General features: G+C 50.6%; 1 protein-coding gene across 4 annotated transcripts in view; it reads right to left on the bottom strand.

Moving 5' to 3' along the window:
- Positions 1 to 21,257, bottom strand: part of SRRM4 (serine/arginine repetitive matrix 4) — a 45,600-nt gene that overhangs the window by 9,734 nt on the left and 14,609 nt on the right. For 2 of the 4 annotated variants that reach the window (XR_009208387.1, XM_040081053.2), the window contains exons 2-8: positions 16,782 to 16,925; positions 14,499 to 14,579; positions 13,137 to 13,208; positions 11,516 to 11,542; positions 11,008 to 11,058; positions 8,403 to 8,495; positions 7,251 to 7,413 (exon numbers count right to left, since the gene is read on the bottom strand). Coding sequence is in view for 3 of the 4 variants with exons in the window: in XM_040081053.2 (XP_039936987.1) it covers positions 7,251 to 7,413; positions 8,403 to 8,495; positions 11,008 to 11,058; positions 11,516 to 11,542; positions 13,137 to 13,208; positions 14,499 to 14,579; positions 16,782 to 16,925 (631 nt within the window). In the remaining variant the exon portion in view is untranslated. Of the gene's footprint in view, positions 1 to 7,250; positions 7,414 to 8,402; positions 8,496 to 11,007; positions 11,059 to 11,515; positions 11,543 to 13,136; positions 13,209 to 14,498; positions 14,580 to 16,781; positions 16,926 to 17,375; positions 17,438 to 21,257 lie in introns of those variants that run through there. The other 2 variants (XM_040081055.2, XM_040081054.2) reach the window with 2 other exon arrangements.

Genomic DNA, 21,257 nt, shown 5'->3' with positions numbered 1-21,257 from the left:
GCAACATAAGTCCATCATTAGAGTCTCAAATTACATGAAAAAAACATAAACCCTGTCTTCAATCCACACTGCCAACTGTTTGCTGCCTCCTCTATGCAAATGTCATGACTGGTTTTTGTCTGCTCGCTGGTCTCCCTTATGATTCAGTTTTGTTTCCTCCTGCTTTAAATTAGCCTGTCCAGCCCGTTCCTGGAGGCTGATGGCTTGTGTTGGAAGCTGCAGCTTGCACTGAATCCCCCTGGGTTGTATGGAAACGACAAAGGGAACTCGAGTGAGGGAAGAAGCAAAAAAATAGAGGAGGAAAAGTATCCCCACGCTGCGTGCCAGAGACCTGTGGGTAGGGGTGTGGGAGCCCTGCTCCTGCCAGTCTCTGCAAGGGGACCAGCCACACCCCGGCTGGGTTGCCGAACACAGCAGGGCAAGAGAGGGCCTCAAACTGACATAGACTGACCTGGGCAGGGCTACTCTCTGGGACCCTGGGCACCACCAAGGGGATTTACATCATTTCAGTATTTTATAATTTGGTTTTAACTGCACTGGCAGTTACCTGAGCCAGCTCAGGAACACGGCGGCACTGGGAGTGAGGCTGTCTCACCCTTGCAATGGGGTGAGAATTAGGGCCCAATGCACACATCTGCACTCTAATGTGACCTCTTCCTCTTTCACTCAGAGCCTCCGCTCTCCTCAAACCCACCCATGAGGTTTGATGCAGGGTTCTTAGGGTGGACACGCAGGTCTGGCTCCTCCCACTGAGGACAGTCCTCCAAAGGTGTTCCCAGCAAACCGTGCTCCCTCAAACACGTGCACATGCCCTCATGCCATGCTCTGGGGCACACCACGCCCCCATCTATGCCATGCTCTCCACACTGGGGTCCTGGGTCATGCCCTCACCAATCTGGGGCCTTTTGAGCCAAAAAACCACATTGCAATGTTGGTGCTATTTCAGGCAGCAGAGGAGACCTTGACCAGCTGTCACACAGCAGGCACAGGGCCAGTCCCTTTGGAGAGTTTAGCTCTGGACTGGATGGCTTTTTCATCCTCAAAGGGGCTGCAGACTCAGCCTGTGTCATGTTTCATATGGATCTCCTTCATCCTATCAGATGTTGCCTCCATATCCACGCTCCTGCCTGTGGCATTCAATCTGTGTCCCCAGGGAGAGCTGCTCCCGACCCAGTTCAAAGGTGCTAAGTGGGACAGGGACAGCTGACTCGGACACAGGTGCTGAACCAGCAGCAACTGAAACCAGAGCAGAGCTGCCAACACCCACAGCAGCTCTCAGCACAGTCTGCAGAAGGACGACTGCCCACAACACTCTGAAAACACCTGGAGCTGGAGGATCTCCAAGTACTTTCTGTGTTGCCAGGAAAAGAAGCATTACTGCTTCAGGGACAAGGGATTGGTTCATCCCAGCAAATCCATAATGGAGTTCCCCATCTCCAACCCACACACACTTCTAATTGATGCTCAGTCCCAGCTCAGAGGAACCAGAAGCCCCAGCAGCAAACATGGGAAATGAAGTGATCCTTCTTCATTAGCCAGCTTCCACCTTCAATGTAGAAGCCCTGGACAGAGCAGAAACATCTCCCAAATGTTCCCAACAAGGAATGAGTTGAGACACATATTGCAAGTCCTCATTTCAGCATCTAGAACTGCTCCTTGCTTCTTCTCAGATCTAGAAATTCTCTACCAGTCCTTGCTTACTCCAGCAGAAACTGGAACATCACAGGAGCCTAAGGGTGCCAAGTAGCCAGCTCTGCTTTTCACCAGTTCTTTCTGAAACCCTGATCCAGAGCCCCAAGACATCTGACCTCTGTGCTGTAGATCGCTGCACTCTCCTCAGCCACTTTTCAGAAAATACAGGATTGCACTTTCAAATACATTACCAGATATTTCTCTTCAAAGATGGGACTTGGTTTGCATTCAAGCTGAATCCTAACCCAGAGACAATCAGCTTTTCACCACCTTTCACTTACAGGCATAAAACCACCGTGTAAAGTACTCCCTGGCTAGAGATAGGATGAGCCTGGAGTGGGCACAAGGCTGCTCCAAGGGCTGCTGACCCCAGCATCACACACAGAAATACCTTCCTTCTGTTCCTCCCCAGTTTAAATTGAAAGGCTGTTATTTCTGCCAAGAGATACAGCAGTTTCCTGGCATTTCTAAACCAGCTTTTCAGACTGTCTCTGGGACCTGGCATCCTTGTTACTGCTCTGCCTTGGCTGACATCTATGTTCAAAGCAGCAACTGTTGTCAGCACATCACAAAATCTGTCAAATGACCGGGAGGATCAACAAGCTCCTTTGTAGTTCAACATCTGTGGCAGCAACACTCTGGGAAGCGGCAGTGTGGATATCAGTGAAATATGGAGCTGACAGTCTGGGTGAGGGCTGGAGGGTCTGGATGGGGCCAGGGAGGTGCCAGGAGGGACACAGCAGCTTCTCAGCCCCACCACCTTGGGGCACCAGGCTGTAGCCAGAAGCTTCCTGCAGGCTGTGTGGGAGGTTCTGCCCTGCAGCAAGAGCCAGGACAAGTCTCAGGGTGATCAGCTTGCCCACCTGCTCAGACCCGTTCCCCATATTCCCCACTGGATGACCTTGGCTTTGCTCGTGGTCCCATTTAACTGTTTCTGAAAAGCATGCCAGGCACCCAGGATGGAAACAGAGTACCACATCTGAAAACGCTGCACAGAGCTCAAATGAATCACACCATTCTGTGTGATTCTGAATTCTAATGGCTTTTTGCTTTTCTAGGGTGGCTTAAAAGAGCCTGCTCTTTCATAAATCTAATTCTCTCTATGTGAACATTTGGATTTCCCTCCACACACAACCCCTAATAAGTAATTAAATAATCTCAGTGAACTTTGCTTCATCCAGCTTTCAGCAGGGAGCATACTGCTGCCCTCAAGGGAACCCAGGATATGTATTTATTGGATTTTTTGTTTCAAATCATTATTTAATCAAGATGAGGAGGGAGCAGAAATGAGGCCCTCACTCATATTCTAGAGTGTAATTCCAAGTGCAATCCCAGACCAAGAGGCAGCGCAGTCTAATAGATTACAAAAACACAGTCACTGCTCGTCTTCCAGTTAAACTGAGCAGCTCCATTTACTGTGGCACAAACAGCCCCGGGCCGAGACGTGACAATGCCTTGTCTCAGCCATACTGGGACAGCATCGTGGCTCAGCCTCGCTCAGAGCTGCAGCATTTCTTCCCTGGGTCTTTTTTCTCTTGTTTGCAACTCACTTCAAAGCAGAGTTAATTTCCCTTTCAGAAGGGCATAACGTCTGCCTTTCTCTCTTTTTCTAGGCACTGTGCTAATGAAAGGAATGAAACACTTGTGCCGTGACCCCGGCCAGCCCCGCTCTCGGTGAGGGCCCGGCTGACATCTGCCAGAGCCACAGGGACAGCACCTGCTGGGGATGGGGCTCTGCGCCTGCCCTGGGGCTCCTCCACCTGCCAGAGCTCACCTCTGCTGAGACCCTCCCCCAGCTGAAAAGCCAACTTCTGAGTGACTACAAAAAGCAGAAGTTCTGTTGCAATTCAGTATAACCCCTTTTGCAGTTGAGTCCCTGACTTGAGGAACACTGGGTGGGAAATTTCCCCCTTTTTTGGCTGGATGGGGAATTCAGGCTGAGGCTTTCTCAGGCTGAGCCCCTGGCTCACCAATACATTACTGGGGTAAACTCCAGAGAATGCCAAGCAGAGGTTTGTTTCTTTTCAAGGATCTTTTTAGCCTGCTGCGGTGTAGGCATTTGTGGCCCCACCTCAGCTTGAGCCAGACTGGCGCTGCTTTGGAGCAAGAGTTTGTCTTCCACCTCCTCTTTTTGGTAGCTGGTGCACAGCCCAGCCCTTCAATGAATACAGGTACTGATCCTTTCTCCTCAGCTGCTGCTCCCAGCACTGAGCTGTGGATTTGTCAGACAACAGCCAGGGCTAACTCAGTCCCCCGGCTGTGAGGAGAAAACAGGGAAAGAAAAAAAGAGGACAACTTCTATTTTTATAGAAGGTTTTGCCTTTCTGCTCTTGAAGGGCCTTGTTTGCTGTCAAAATCATGCTGCCTAGCACTCAAAAGAATAGTTTTTCCTATGTAAGCCAAAACCCAGGCTAGAAAACAGCAGCAGCAAGACAAAATGCAGGTCTGCCATAAGGTTTCCTCAGCCTTCCAGCGCACTCTGTCCCAGTCCCTGCACAGCATTTCCCCATTCTACCTTCCTGCAGGCATGAGCACAAAGACAAACAGCATCATTTGGACCAGCTGTACCCCACTGAGCTTCACTGGAAATCTGGCTCAAGCCTGTGATAATTTGTGGCATCACAAATGAGTTACAGTGAAAGCAAAGGAGCTGGCAAGGAAAGTGTATGCACGGTGCAGTTATCTTCATCAGCAACAACAAAGGCAATTAGATCTGTGCCCTGCAGGTATTTATATTGCACTGCTAGAGGAAAGCACAGTGGCACAGTCATCCATCTGTGTCGGTGTGGAATAAAGTGCCTGCAGCTGGGCAGGGGCATTCTGTACAGAAATAAATGCTGCACATTACCCACAGCTTCTCTGTGCCTGCTGAGGCACAGGCCCACAATCCTGCTCTCCATGGGTGCCTATTGCGGCTGCACGGGATTAAAGGAGAAGGAGAGGGAGCAGCTTGGAAATTCACTGCCAAAAAGAAAAGTAGCATGGAACTTTGAGGTGTTTCTGCATGTGTGCAGGCATGTGTGGGTGCCTCAGCTTTGGCACAAAGAGGGAAGGAAGCAGCAAGGTAGATGCATAGGCAGGGCATTGTTTTGTGTGCTTTATGCCCCAGCAGTTCCAGGCAGACCTAGTTAGAAATTGTGGCTGTTTCATTACAAAGGAATGAAGACAAATAGGGTGGAGAGGATAGCAGAATTTACCACAAAGCACTTCAAATTTTCAGAAGCAAAACAATATAGCATTATCTCATATTTCCCTGTATCTCTGTGTATTTTCCCCTGATCCTCCTTGGACACTCCCTTTTGAGATATGACAGTGCACCTCCCCAGGTAAGGAAGGTTTGGTTTAGAAGCCCAGGCCAGATGGAAGGATAGGGAGCGTAACATAAAACTCTCACAGACAACTGAAACATGGCATTTTTGTTGAATCCTAGTTCTGAATTTTTTTACAAAATCTTTCATTCTCTGGCATTTTTTTTAAAGTATGTGATCAACATATTCTGCAAGAGCACATTTTCATTTCAGGCTGCTCTCAAAGTCTGACAGAACGAAGCTTATTCATAGAGCAACCATTTAACTCATGAAAAGGAAAGGCATCAAAGGGTTGTGTATAGTCATTAATAAATGAGAATAAAGGTTCCCATTCCATTTTTCCCTTGCCAGTTTTGAATACATGATATTTAATGACCTTATTCAGCAAAATTTCAGGGGCAGCTCTTAACCAGGAACTTCAATTTGAACAAGTGCTTAAATGTGCTCTTGAATGGTGTCCCAAGAGAACGTACTTCTTTTGGGGACAGGAGGACAGTAGTGGCTTTCATCAGTCATTATTGCCTTTTAGTCATTAAAATATTTGCCTAAGTTATTAACCCTTACTAGAAAGAACACAGGAGTACTCTGATGACTTTTGCTTTGCATCCACCCCCTGTATCCGGAACTATCAAGCTCTTGTCTTCCCTTCCCTGCAGCTTTTCCATTTGCTTTACTCATTTGCCTCAAGTGAAGCAAATGGAAAAGCGAGCGCAGGATGCTTGAGTTTAGCTCATTTTAAAGCTTTTAAAATTTTAAATTAGAGTTTACTCTTTCTCAGGAAACAGAACAGCTGGCAGTTGGCCTCACAGGACTTAGGGAGCCTGGCTTCCGAGAGAGGAAACCTAGCACTAATTAAAAACTAGGCTTAGGCTCAAAAGCATTTATGAAAAATACACCGCTTGAACTAAACAACACCCTGGTGGCATGATGCAGAATTTGGCTGGTTGTTTTTTTTTTGGGGAGGGAGAGGAGCTCTGAACTCAGCAACACCCCCAGTTCATGACAATGAGCCTCATACCTTGTTTTTCTTCCCTTGCGTGTGCGTGCACACATCAGCGTGTGGTGTGAGGTTCTGCTCTCCACGCTGCCTTATAAGGCTTTACAAGCACTGACTCACATGGCCCCACACGCTCTATAACGAGAGCAAATATGCATATCTATAATGTTGAGAGACAGCTTGTGCCTGTCTGTACCCACGTACAATCCCTGGGTATTTTGATCAGCACGCTGTCTGTGTGGGTGAGTGGGTAGAGTCTCTTGTCTTGCTGGCACCATCTCTCTCCTATCTGATGTAGCTGCTGCGTGTGGCTGAGCTATTTCCAATTGATGACTGGGCTTGAAGGAGAAAACAACTTTGGGGCTTGGAGGACTCTGTACTCAAAACACCTCTCGCATTACACATCCACACGTGGGACTATCAGATCCTGTGCTACCTCTGGTCCAATGCAGCCATTTCTCTCTCTGGAATACCTATCTGATACCAACACCAGTCAGGGCATCACACCTCTGCTTTACTGCTGCCAGGAACAAAGGGGAAATGTGCCACAGAAAAGGAAGACTGATATCAATCTCTGTCTAATATTTCTCTCCATCTCTTGCTCCCTCAATTCGTGTATTGTATCATCTCTTCCTGTGTATATGGAAAAACATCCCAAGGCACTGAGCCTGGTTTTACCCTCAGATGCACATGCAGTTCCCATTAGCATCAATGAGGGCTCCCATAAGTTCCAAATTTGGTCCCTAGGCTTGTCAGTCCAGAGGAACAGTGATCCTAGAAGGATCCTGATAGTCAGAAAACTTCCCATGCCAATCACCGGCTCATTAAATGTAAATGTTCCTTTTGTATATGTTTGATACCCCTTTTTAGCCTGAAGGGCTAAACTTTTGGATGTAAAGACCAGTGAATGAAGTTCACATCCAGCTGAGCAAAGACAGCATAACAAACTCTTCCCTTTAAAATATAGTTTCTGGAGGCCACTTTTTTTGTTTTGTTTTAAATGTCTTCAATTCATTATTTATAGGCTAAAGACTTTGCAAGTTTCCCCCCTCTGCAGCCCCACCCTCGGTGTGAAAGTGCTGAAGGAAGGAATGACTTTAAATACATCAGAAAACAGCACCATGAATTAATAATACAGTTTAACCAAGTTTGTCTAAAGTCACTATAATTGAGTTATAAAAATTTCATATCAGAGTTCTTGCCCAGATTCCTCTGGCTAGTTCAAGCAAAGAAGGACAGTGTGTAATACTTACTACTTCCTTAGAAGACAGGAAGCTGTAGAGTGGGAGGGTTTGGCTGGCTTTTTGACTGGCCTGAACCTCTGCAGAGGAGCTTCTCTTTGCCGTGATCTTTGAATGGTGCCAGGAGTGTCTTCGCCGTGTTTTATGCCCTTCTTCCCGAGACCTGGCTCTGTGCCTCCAGGAGACAGGAACAGCCAAAATGTTATTCCTTAGGATTGCAGTTGTGCCTGCTCCCAGCTCCACACCAACCCTTGGCAGGTCTGTGCTAGGACTATGCATATGGGAGAATGTTCTTTCACATGACTGCTCTGTGGAGTCATGACGGAGAGAAAAGGGATGTTTTGCTTTTCTGCTTTAAAAGAAAAATAATAATTTTGCATCCAGGCTTTGGACCTTAACCTCAAATTTCAGCTCCAATGCATGATTTTATGGTGGCTCAAGGCAAACCATGACCTTTGTGCACCCTAGAATGTTCCTATGGTGATACACCTCCAAGAGAAAACACACTCTGCTCTTGCATGAGCACCCCTCCAATTACTGATTGCATTCCTCCCCCCACTGATCCTCAGCTTTTCATAAGAAAATTCCCAGTACTTAGGAGGAGCAAAGTAGGAGAGTGGGGGTGGGCTGTTCAAGTGCTTTCAGAGAACATGAAACATGAACTCATTATGTGTATAAATCTCTTGCTATTGCAGCAATGCTGGGTCTAGCACCAGCATCCACTTAGCTGGCCCCAGGATGCATCTGTCATCCAGAGGAGAGATTTTAATCAGGTCAAAGACAATAACTATAGATTGCCATGGGCAAATATATGTCTATTTCCATTGCTAAGACCATGTTTAAGGGTTTCCTGGGACATCAGTAGCACAGAGCCCTTGGGCTGGGGAAGGGACACTAGACTGGAATCAGCTGTCATGGGCTGGTCATCAGCCATGGGGATTAGAAATGACTGTCAGACCAAAAAGCTGCAGCCACTGCTTCTTGAGGGAGAACCTTTCTGTGGCTGATCACGAACAGCTCAGCCCCCAGTGTGTGACTTGGCTGCTACCAGGATGGGAAGTGACCGTGCACAGAGAGCCTGTGGGTCACACAGGCTGTGGCAGGCACATCCTTGAGCCCAGCAGGGAGTGCTGAGCATGCCGAGCTTGGGAGCAGCACCATTACCTGCTCCGGCAGCTGGGGGAGTGGGAGTCGGAGCTCTCTGAGCGAGAGTGGCAGCGCCGATGCCGATGGGATTTCCGGGTGCGCCCACGAGAGCTTTAAGAAGCAGAAAGGAAAACCAGCATTAGGTTAGCAGTGGGGGGGATGCAAGAGCCAGCAGCTGAAGGCTGAGGTTGATAATGTTCAAATCAGAAGAGAGGTATGCCTTTTAAACCGGAGAGATCGGTGTATGAAACGTGGCACAGAACATCAAGGCACGAGAAATTCTCTGTCCCTTCATTGCTGCAGTAACATCTTCCTGAGATCTCTGCTAGCATTTTACACACAAGCTATTAGGTTGGCTCTGTAGTATGCTGGGGGAAGATTTGTGGACAAGCATGTGGGAGTGCAGCAGCCAGCACCAGTCCTTTCAAGACTTTAAAGAGCCATGTGCTTGCCTTTCATCCTGAATCCTACCCTGTAAGAGCCAGGCAACTGCCCAAGACCTTCCTGTTGCTGAGCCTTGGGGGAAGCACCATCTCTCTGGGCAACCCATCACAAACCTCTAGCCCTCTCCCTAGTGTTGGCTCCTTGTTAAAGAGTATGGAAGGATAGAGTACACTCAGTAGCAGCCAGCCTTCCCCACCCTCTCCAGGTGGGAGCATTCAGCCAGTCCTGTGGGCAGCTTTTGTGGCTGCTGCACAAAGTACAGCTTCCCTAAGCACAGCCTGCCTCACACACGGTTCCTGCTTGAGAGACAGGACCATTTCCCTGCCTTCTGACAGGTGTCCAGTCACTGGTGCTGCCTTTTCTGACAGGGCCTGAGGACAGTCCTCAGCAACCTGTGCAGGGGACAGAGGGGCAGTGCCCTGCTGCAGTTCCCTTTGCACCACCAGGCTGTTTCTCATGGACTACCCGGCCCTGTTACTTAAGGGCTATAGTTGTCCATGCCAGCAGCTGAAGTCCTGGGTGCAGAGAGCAGGGTGACATGGGTGGCAGGCTAGCTGCCACCTTCTGTGCCCCATCCCTGCCATCTTTGCTCACCACAGCAGTTATTTTAGATCTGGAAGCATTTCCATCTGCTCAGGCTGGCATGGCTGTGCCAGCAGGCAAAGCTAACTGTGTGTGAGCTGGTGGGAACAGCCTGGGAGCAGTGCCTGCCACGCTACACAGGCAGGCACTGACAGCACAAATACAACCTGCTTGGACAGCGTTTAGCACCTTGCTGGTATAAAAACTCAGCAAATAATTGCTTGAGAACAGCATCTCCTTTAAGACAAAAGAGCAACCTCCAGGGCAATTCCTTCAGCTCTGCTTGGCTGTTTTCTTTGATGCTTTTCACACCCAGTGATTATATATTTTTTTAACTTTGAATTTTGGGATCCTCCTTTCTTATTTCCATACAGCTGCAATCAGCAACACTGAACAACTTTCACTCATATGGTGGATTTGTGTGAAAATCCCCATGTTTGCACTTTACCCCCTGCACCAGTCCCTCCAATTTGTTTTCCCTTATGAAGGAAGGGAAAACTGGTCCTGCGTGATTTAGGTAACCAGTTGCTCGATGCAAAGATAAGTCAAAGCAGTGTGATTATACAAAAATCCTCATGGGATCTGTCTGATCCATGCCTGGGAGCAAAAGGTTTGCAGAAACTGGGAGTGGCTGAGCTCTGATTTGCTGGCAGAAAAGATGAGGCTGAAACGCCTTGACTGGTTTATCCCCAAAGAGCAATTCCAGCAGCTCCAGTTCCCTGAGGTCAGGGCACACCAGCAGGACATGGATCTTAGGTTTAACTGCACTGTTAGGGTGCTCCTGTGTTAGCCTGGGGAGAAGCATCCTTTTACAGATAACCTAGGAAGCCTCTCTTCTACCACTGTGGATTTTGGGTGCAGGGCAGCCCAGTTTGAGGGCAAACAGCTGAAACTGTGCCATTTAATGAGCAGAAATCTTAGCAAAAAGGAGACTGGCTTTCTGCATGCAGTGGAGATGGCCTGTGCAGGCCCCAGCAAAGCTGACCAGGGGATCAGTGCCCAAGGTTCAGCCCCAGGACTGTTTCCTTGCTCTGAAAGCAGGTAAGAAGCCATAGGTTACAGTTCCCAGAAGACAGAGAATGGACGGAAAAACAGAGGCAGCTTACAGTCCTTCCTTCCTGAGGAATCCCATTTTATACCATGCCCCTCAATTATGTGCCCCACAGGACAAGGATTGTGCTCTGCTAACACTCCAGGGCTGAACCTCAACACCAGATTTTTGCAAACTCCATCCCCTCCAAACAATCCCTTCTCTTCCCCTTAACCCCATTCAGATCCTTGGCTGTACTGTGTCTCCTGAGCAGGTCCTAATGGAACCTCCTAGAGCAGCAAACCAGGAGCGGAGGCCCTTCTCAGTAAGATACACAAAGTACAGAAAGAGGTGTCACAAAAGAAAGGGAGAGGAAAGAACTCCAGCCTCTACAAACCCTTCTTCCATTCCGGCAAAACCAGAATTGCTGGTTTTAGCTTCAAAATAATCCTGAGAAATGCTTAGAGCTGTGCAGCAGGTGTTAGCTCCGGGGGCCCCACCACATCAAGCATTTCCTAACCCCACACTGTGCAGGCAGGGCAGGCAACTCCATGAATCACTACTTACTGTTTTTTGTGTTTTCTTTCTTCCTTTCTCTTACTTTTGGGGCTTGAAGAACTAAATAAGAAATGGCTAATTAATTCGGAGGTTTCTGTTCCGATAAAAAGCTGTGCAATCACGTGTCAATGTTACAACTCAGTTGCCCAAGAGCATGCAGTAAAAATGAAAGGGATTCATGATTGTCACAGCACAGGGGGTCTGAGTGCCTGCTGACAAATCTGCTTCATGGGCTTGGCTAAAACCCTCAAAGGGATCAGCCAACTTGGTGACTTTGCCTTTTTCCATAGAGAAAATGAGTACTTCTTGAAAATGTATACACACATACTGGAAGCAGAAGAGCTCTTTCAGTCCACACCTGGGGAGACACTGACCCACATGGAATGGGGGGAACACAAGCAGATTCCACTAAGAAACCCAGAAGAAATGTCTTCTGCCCCCACTCAGTGAACATTACCTTGAAAAGAGCATTAAACTCTTATTTCTAAGGAACCACCCACACTTGCTCAACTCTTACCTGTGCCTTCTCTTCTTTGACGATAACCTGCAAGACACAAATATGGACATTGAATACAGGGTCTCACAAAATTGGAAATTTGAATCCAAGACCATGTCTTTAGGCTCAGACTGAGCACTGAGACAAGACCTCATGCAGCACCTGGGCAGAATGGTCCTGCCTATCCTCTAGTCGGTAGGTGAGGGAGCAGCTGAGAAATGCTGGTGTGGCAGAGGGGACCAGCACACTCCACAAGTAATTGAGAACGTAGTCCTCAGGATAACAAGTCTTTAGAGAGATCAGATGCATCCTCTCTCTCTGGTGGGTAGTTTTTCTCTGCTACTGCCTCCAGTTTTGCACTGCATGTAGTGGTGGGTCCACTCCCTGGTTTTCTGTATGAGGGACCAAATTGCAGTCAAAGGAAAAATCCTCTCTTGTGTAACTTCAGAGCAGTCTCACGGCCAAGACAGCATGGTGGCCCTGTCTTGTCTCCTGGAGCACTCCTGGCATGACACAGGAGACACCTCTCTCATACAGAACACCCTGGTGGCATGGAGGACATGTCCCTGCCCCAGTGCACTGCACACCCCACTGTCTCTCAGCTTGGAGCACAACATCCTGCAGAAGGCACGGCCTGAAGTCCTGCCTGGAGGGGCTGTGAGATTGCCTCTGGCAAAGTCACTTGGGGTCTGTAGCTGAAATGCTGCCAGGTGTCTGAAACCACCCCCACTGGTCACTAATCCCGAATGGTTCATATCATGCTCTCTTATGGGGACAGCTCCAGCTTATCCTCGGCTTGCAGGGGCATAAATGGCTACCAAAGGTTCAAAGCCAGAGTCTCTGACCCAGGACTTCCATCAGGAGATGGCATCCACAAAAGAGCATAAAAATCACTCCTTGGGGAGAAAGTGTTTTAAAGGAGTTCCTATACCCTTGTCTCTCCTTCTCCCTTGCTCTTCTTTGGCAATTCAAGCTCAGCTTTTCACCCTGTTACCCACTTTTGGTAGCTCCTCTCTTTGGTTCAATATATTATAAATACATGAACCTTCTTAGGGAGATGGAATCCACTGTTCTCGTCAAATATTGGTTTAACAGCTGAGAGAAAACAGTGGAATGTTTGCAATTTTAAAATTTAATCATGCTCTTTGAATTAAAAATGGACTCCAGAAGGGGAAGGTGGAAACAGTCACTGGGGCTGGGAGAGGAGACTGGGATGTGGGTGTAGAGAGTTCATGTGAGCCTTTTTCTGGTCCTGACACACTCTGCAGGCTGGGGAGGAAGGGATGGGGACCAGTACAAGCCCTGAGCACTGATCCCATTGGCATTCCAGAGGATGGACACATGTGAACAGAACAGGACAGCAGGCTGAGGCTCCACAGACCTCGCAGTGATTTGGCTTGTCCATCTCTGTGTCCCCACACCTGGACAGTTCGTGTTTCCCTGTTTGCACTGGGTGGACACTCCATTCCATGCCCTCCTAGCCCAGAGGGACTCTGGCTATGCCTCCTCAATGCTCACAGAGCCTCATACCTCTCTGCAAACTGGGACCAACAGCTGCCCGAGGCAGCAGTGCCTTCCACCCCTTCTCCAAACCCCCAACAGCCATCGTCAGCAGGGAATTACATTTTCAAGGGAAAAATACCTGTTTCTTTTTCGCTTCTTGGAGCTTTTCTTCTTTTTCTTCTTCACAGGTGAAGGGCTGTAGGAGGGAGACCTGAGAGGGCAGAGAGGCATTAGGGACCACAAGGCTGCTCACAGCCATCCTGGCCACCCCAGTTCTCACACCACCAACCAGCAGCATCTCCAGGGTGGAGAGTGGCTGGGGGCTCCTGGTAGGAGCAGGGTGAGCCCAGGGATGAGCCCAGGGAGGAGCCTCAACCCAGCTCTGCTGCCCTGAGGGGAGGGCGAGAAGATGGAGGCACCTCCCTGGGCTGTGGAGCCCCCAGGCCCTCACACCTCCATCTTACACAGACCCTTTTCCCTCACGCCCAGCTGAGGACTGCCTTCCCTTCCTCCCCACACACCACCATGGCCACCCTCACATCCTTCACTGATCCTTCTCTCTCACACCCAGCCAAGAGCTGCCCAGCCTGTCCCCTCACGCCACCATGGCGTGTGCTGTCCCGGCACAGGGATGGGTGTCCTGGCAAGGGCTGCGCAGCCTGTCCCCTCACGCCGCCATGGCTCCCTCATGGCCCTCTTCCCTCACACCCACCGAGGGCTGCCCAGCCTGTCCCCTCACGCCGCCATGGCTCCCTCATGGCCCTCTTCCCTCACACCCACCAAGGGCTGCCCAGCCTGTCCCCTCACGCCGCCATGGCTCCCTCATGGCCCCCTTCCCTCACACCCACCGAGGGCTGCCCTGCCTGTCCCCTCACGCCACCATGGCGTGTGCTGTCCCGGCACAGGGATGGGTGTCTCGGCAAGGGCTGCCCAGCCTGTCCCCTCATGCCACCATGGCTCCCTCATACCCAGCCAAGGGCTGCCCTATGTATCCCCTCACGCCACCATGGCTCCCTCATCACCCTTCTCCCTCACACCCAGCCAAGGGCTGCCCTATGTATCCCCTCATGCCGCCATGGCTCCCTCATGGCCCTCTTCCCTCACACCCACCGAGGGCTGCCCAGCCTGTCCCCTCACACCGCCATGGCTCCCTCATCACCCTTCTCCCTCACACCCAGCCGAGGGCTGCCCAGCCTGTCCCCTCACGCCGCCATGGCTCCCTCATCACCCTTCTCTCTTACACCCAGCCAAGGGCTGCCCTATGTATCCCCTCACACCGCCATGGCTCCCTCGTCACCCTTCTCCCTCACACCCAGCCAAGGGCTGCCCTATGTATCCCCTCACGCCGCCATGGCTCCCTCATGGCCCTCTTCCCTCACACCCAGCCAAGGGCTGCCCTATGTATCCCCTCACGCCGCCATGGCTCCCTCATCACCCTTCTCTCTCACACCCAGCCAAGGGCTGCCCAGCCTGTCCCCTCACGCCGCCATGGCTCCCTCACCTCCTTCGCTTCTTGCGGCCAGATTTCTTTTTCTTCTTCTTCCCCCGAGCTGGCAGCGGCCGCTCCTCATCACACGAAGGGCTGAGGGTGGGGGACAAGACCCAAGAGACATTAAAAATGATAAAAATAAACCCTGAATGGGCTCACGTGGGATGCTCGGGCATCCCCGCCTCAGGGACACGGGGCAGCAAGGTCAGTGTTCACGGCGGACCAAGGGTGTGGGTGTTGCCTCATTACGCTCTAACAAATTATTTAACCACAGTCTAAATGAAGTGTCTAATAGAGATATAACAAGACAGCTCCACCACAGCAATGCTGATTATTTAAAACATGTTTGCTGAGGTTAACGACTCCGAAACAGATTTATAGGTTTTGTTGCTCTTTGTAAATATGCTTTAAATAATTAATTGGCATTTAATTTGCATACAGTAATTATTGCAACCAGATGCATCTAACTGTAATAAAGATTTGACACGTGTTAAGTAGCAATTGATTAGAAATATATATATATCTATTGAGACACTATGGTAATTGAAGGAGATATGCATCTCTTATACAGTTGTTAAACCTTGAAAATAAACCCTGCTGCAAATTAATTTCTTCTTTAAACATATGATGCTGAATCGTGTTATGTTTCAATGAAAAGCAAATACCGTGGTTAATTAATTCAGAGCATTGGGCTGAAAAAAAAAAAGACAGATACTCTGTGGCTACTCATTAACTAAAGCAAATGCTTGTAAAGACAGAGGCAGCTGGTAGCAGCCTGGTGGCATCCCTAAATCAGCCCAAATCAGCCATGTGGATCTCCAAAGAGACCCACAGGTCCCTCTGAACCCCCAAATGGATCCAGGACCAAGGTCTGTGGGGGCACAGTGAGCTCCCCAGGGCCTCTGAAAAATCACCGAGGTGCTGGGTTTTGTGCCTGTTTCCCCACTTCTCATCCTGCCCCTGGGAACAGCCAGGAGCAAGGAATGGGTGGAAGCAGCCCCATGGCTAGAGAATGCTGTGAGATCTCCACTACAGAAACAGGCTAAAAACTGAGCAGAAAAGAAGCAGAATGTTTGTTCTTGTGCAGCAAGAACAAACATTATTGCTAATGAAAGTCTTAATGCAGAGCAAATAACACTCTGGGGGTGGGGGACACTCAGCCTCTACCACCCCTCAACCCTTGATCATTCCAGGGCTTGAATTACCACTGAAATTACACTATCATAAAAACCTCAATTGCTTAGTGCTTTTAATACACTTTGGGAAAAAAAAAATAATAAAAGCTCTGCAAAATGAAACCGCGGGCTAACGCTTCAGTTGTGAGCCGTGAATAACGAGTGCTTCTGGTGCAGTAAATCCAGTGTGGAGCCGCAGCCCGGCCCCATGGAGCACCCACATACTCCCCCTCGCTTCTCCCAAGGATTTCACGGACCAGCAGCAGCACCAGAAGAGGATATGGCACACCTCGGCCTCAGCTGGGCCTTTTACCTCGATGCAGAAGTGGTGCATTTTTCCAGGATGTCTCACTGCCCAAAGACACCCAGGGACACGGCTGGGCAGCGCCACAGCCACGGCGGAGCAGGGAGGAACATCTGACCACGCCGCCACAGGCAGCTTCTGCAGAGCCCTTCTCCCTCTCCCTAGATAAAGTCTTTCGCCTTTGATGTGGCAGCTTTCTCCCATGTGGCGATCCGACTTCAATTGTTCCTCTGTGATTATAATCAAAGTCTAATTAAAAGTGTGCTTTAGATTATTGTTCCGGTTGGCCTGAAATCTGAAGATATGAAATGTGCCTTTCTTGCTCTTTCTTTCCAGCATCTTTAACTGAACTGAGAGGCTTTAATCCCAGAGACAGTAGAGCAGGCAGGGCTCAGAGACCCCAGCTGCTCCATTTACAACGTTCCATTCATTTTTTTTCCCCCTCTCAAGGGGTCAGGGACTTAACGACAAGCCGATAACGAGGCTGTGTCCTAATGAAGGCAAGGCTGCTGAGCCGATCTAGGCATGGGGAGAGGGGAATTGCTGAGGACGATTCCCAGCAGACCTGGTAATGCTGGCAGGTCTTGGAAGACTCTGAAGGAGGCTGTAAGAGCAAGGCCTGGAGTAGGAATGAACCGCAGCTTTGTCCCCGCAAACTCGCGCAGGGATTTCATGCAATCGCACGCCATTTTCTGCGCGCACGCTGAGCCATTTACGCCACCGCCGGCTCCCACAGACCCCAGAGGGGCTGAGCGAACAACCACGGACACCTCCCGTGCCACCCCCGTGTGCCAGGGTGACGGCCCCGGCTCCTACCTGCGTGACCTGCGGTGGCCATGGTCCCGTCTGTCCCTGCCCTTGGCACAGCCGTTGGCGCCGGCGGGCTCCCTGACCACGCAGCTGCTCAGCTTCTCGGGCCGTCTGTCCTCCGCAGGGTACGGCAGGCAGCTCAGCGTCCCACTGCCGGGGCAAGAGGCGACAAAGAGCCGTCAGGAGCCGTCCCTTCGGCTGGGCTCATTCCCCGCATCCTGGGGGATCTCCTTTCCCCGTTGCAGGTGGGAGCTGTGCTGCTGTGAAGGAGAGCTGCAGGTCGCTCTCAGTGCTCGGCTCTGCAGCGGGAAGTGCTCCTGCAGGGCTCTGGAATGCCCCGTTCCCAAACCGAGCTGCCCCCCAGCCCAGGCACGCTGTGCTCGTTGTTCAGGCAGAGATGCCACGAGCATCATGCAGCCGAGGAGCAGCTGGACAGCAGAGCCAGATCCAATCCATAGAAAGTAAAAACAGGAGCCAGTAAGGACATCTCCTACATTGTGGGGTTTAGATCACCAGCTCTGCAGAGACAGCACAGGTTTTGCACTCTGATAGCAAAACAAAAGAAAAGCCCTTTCCCATTTCAAATGTAGTTTTCCAAACCTTGATAACACCTTGCCACACATCCTCATCCTTAGCTGGTAGCAAACTTCCCCACTCCTACAAATAAGTTGCTGGGCTAGTGAACACACCTGGTCCTGCTGACAGCTCAACCTTGAGAACCTGGGACAGCCCAGCAGAGTTAAGGGGAACCATCTGGGCCAGGTGAGTGCCTGCAAGAGCCCTGGGAGTTGGCAAGGAGCAGAGCAAAGCAGAGCAGAGAAAGCTTGGAGAGAGTGGTTTCTAAGAAATATTGGGGCTTGTGCAAGCGGAAATGGAGAAAAGAAGCCGAATGGAGAAAACAAACCCAAACAAGTCTGCGTGCAGACACTCGGGAGGAAAGTAAATAGGTTTCCAGGCCCTGCAGATGTTTATTTCAAAGAATGAAAAGATTAATGAAAAGCCATAAACCATACCCAGCAGGGGTGCTGAAAATGCTGGGGTTTGGTGTCATCCCAGAGCATTATGGAATAGATAAAGCAAATGTGGGCATGTCCAGGCCCAGCCTGGCTGTGGGGTGATCCCCAGGGTAGGTTTGGCTCAGCTGACACTAAAATGTCCCCCTCTCTTCCCATTATCATTTTAAAGCCAATCCCAGGACTGGGCTGTGGGTGCCACTTTAGGGTCAGCTCTGCCAAGTCCCGTGGCTGTATCTGCCAGCAGACCTAGCTCCTCTCCTTGGAAAGCAGCACTCTGGAGCCCTCAGGCCACGTGGGCCCCACGAGAGCAGGGGGAGGCTGGGATGTCCCCCTGCAGCCACAGTGAAAGATGCTTTGGCTGCCGAGACCACCACAGCCGTCACACATGGGCTGTGGAGATAGGAACAAGGGCCGGGTGTGTGCTGCACATCTGGGGGTTAAGTGGGGGCAAGAGCGTGGTTAAAGAGCAATGGCACACTAAAAAAGCCCCAGTTAGGCATGGCTGGAGTCTTGTATGCCCCAGGGAACATCCTGCTGCCTGCCTCAGCCACGAATAACACTCCTTGGAGTAGGAGTTGGCACAGGAGCACCTGAAGGGTCACCCCTCTCTTCCCACCTGTGTTTTCTCCCTCAACAAGCATCCACTTTAATTACCAGCTCCTCCTTGGAGCCCATTTTGTAATGTCTTAACATTTAAGGATATGTCCAGCCAAATAAAAGGGACAGAGATCAGTGGGGGGAAGCTGGGTGAAATATTTCTGGCCCAGAACATGCAGGAGGTGAATAGTACCTCTTGCTTTAATAAGTCTGTTTGTAATAAATCCCCGAGTTGCTTCCCAACATCTCCATTATTTTTAACCACCCAGGAAGCTACATGGTTAATCATTTTCTGTGTGCCAGCTAATTGGCTTGTGGCCTTTCCCAAACCCCTTTTAAGAACAGCCTTCTGAGGCTCAATCATTAGGATCCATTAAAAAGTCCCCAAATTAATGACCTGTGCAAAGTCTGAGCTGGATGCACTCCAGCAGCAGAGGCAGAAGGGATCCTTCTGAGGCTGGCAGCAGGGTGGAACACCACTGCCAGGACCTGGGCACGGCAGGTGACATCCTTGTCACCCAGCCTCTAATGGGATTTCCAGGTCCTGGGGTTAAAACATATTGGCCTCGAGCAATCAAGGACTCCTGTCCTGCAGCGTGCTGGGAGCCATTTCTTCTGGGCTTGGAAGTAATTATTGATGGAAATAATTATTCTCCAATTCCATCAAAGGCTGGCTTCCACTCAACCAAATGTTCCCCTCTGATGGATGCTGAGAGTCACTAATGCTTTAAACTGGCTGGTAATCCCCTGGCATGGAGCTCCATAGACATTGATTGAATATATATATATAAAAATATATATATATAAACAAACCATTTTCTTTTCTTATTGTCTTTTGTGTCTTTCATGACTAATATAAAAGTGCTACAGTTTGGTGTGAACGATCTCTGTGGCCTCAAAGGAGGGATTATCACACCTTCCCTGCTGCTTGTGCCTGCAGCAGAAGAGAAAAAGCCTCCGTGGGTGTTTTTGCTGGAGCTGGCCCAGGGAGAGCAGCGGGGATGCTCAGCAGGATGCTGCTGGAAGCACGGGACTCACTCAGCCCAGGGGATGTGCCAGAGGAGGCAGGAAGGAGAGGAGGCAGGAGGGATGTCCTGCTGGGGGGCAGCACTGCTCCAGCGCTCCTAGTGAGGAGCGCAGCCTCTCTCCCCAGAGAGCTGGTTGCATGTTTGTCCCCGAGGATGCTCTCACTCCTGGCCACAGTCGGACCAGGACAAGGCAGCTGCCCACACATCCCACCTGCCCTCCAAGCTTCTCCATTTCCACTTGGCAATTCGATCACTTGCTCTCGTTTTTCTTTTCTTTTCCCTTTCTTTCTCCGGTGCAGAAATCCAGCCTATCCATCAGACCTGTCCAGAAGCATCACATCTGCTCCTGAAGGGAGACCCCCCAGAGCAGGGCACCTGTGGGCTGCCTGCCACCCACTCAGTGCAGAGCATGCCCTGTGCAGCCACCACAGCTGGCTCATCCTGTCCTTTCCCATCCCAGCAGCCTCCAGTCCAGGAGGGGTTTTTTTGGCTCATGGCAATTTTTGCCAGTGCTGCAGTGGCTGGAGGAGAAGCAGCAGGCACACAGGGCCTTCAACTCTCCACAGGCACAAGCCTCTCGTAGCCCAGCCTGCCCACCTCCACACTGTGGTGTCAGATTTAGGCTCTCATGTGTGTTCCCTCTCTAAGAGAATGTGTTGGTAGCAGAGGGAAATGATCTATTGCCTACCCTGATACAAATGGCGCGGGAAAGGTCACTGGTGGGAAGGAACCCAAATATTCCTTATCTGAAGGCAGATGAAACCACCATAAACCACTATGGCCACATGGAAGAGAAGGGATGGGTGGCTCTTTGCTGCTGGCAGTGCCCTGAGGCCAACCCACTCTGCCTCCCTTCCCTGGGGAAGGGATGTCGCCCCCAGTTTGTGGGGATACCATGGAGATCAGTAAAGCACTGCCCTTGCCCACAGACAGACCCTGGCACTGTCCACAGAGGACAAGACAAGGGCACAAAGTGTTTGCTGCCTCGGGGAGTAAACTCCCAAACCATGCCCGTCCCTCCATCCTGGGCTGCCGTGCTGCATGCCATGGCCAAATGCCATCTCATCCGGCCATGAAATGTGGCACTTGGTGACACACGCTGCTCAGGGACCTGAGCCCAGTGACACCCGTCCCCCCCAGCCCCGCAGTGACAGCACTCAGGGCGGGTTTGGTGTGCACTTGACATTCCCTGGGTGCTGCCATCGCGGGGCTGCCGGGGCTGGCACTGCCCTCCCCTGCCCACAGGCTCTGGAGCCCCAGCCCAGCTGTCCTGGCCCCGCAGCAGTCGCCTGCCACAAACCTTCCACCAATCAGCCTTTTCCCGCAGTAACTCATCTCAAGAGGAGACAAAAGCAGGAAAATTGTCTCCCTAGTGACCTTTCAGCTGCCAGACTGTGGCACCAGACCATCTCCCTGCTCAGCAGCACTGTCCCTCACCTCTCCAGGATGGACCCCAGCATTGCTGGCCTTGTGCAGCCTCTGTACCCTTCCCAGCTGCCCTGCAAGCAGCAGTGTAAGCAAACTGGGCCTGGATCATGCTAGCCAAGCAGTTTTGGGGGGTTTTTTTATCCTTTATTTTCCTTTACACATGCAGCTGGGTTGGGTGCTGGATGCACAAGCACATCAGGGGCCCTGGGCACTGAGTGCACTTGGCAGACCTGCACTGGCAGCACTTCTAAGGTCAGAGGATTTGGGATAGCCAATGCAGAAACTTTGCTACGTTCCCTGCTTCAGCCCTGGCTGGCTTCATGTTCCTATCATCTCTACACCCCCCAGTGAAAAAGCAGGAGCAATTTCAGCCAACCAAACCCCTCAAAAGAAAAAGGTTAAAACATCTCTGA

This window comes from Hirundo rustica, chromosome 17 (assembly GCF_015227805.2).
Source record: "Hirundo rustica isolate bHirRus1 chromosome 17, bHirRus1.pri.v3, whole genome shotgun sequence".
In the NCBI taxonomy this organism is placed as follows: domain Eukaryota; kingdom Metazoa; phylum Chordata; class Aves; order Passeriformes; family Hirundinidae; genus Hirundo; species Hirundo rustica.
This window is presented reverse-complemented; position numbering and strand designations above follow the sequence as displayed.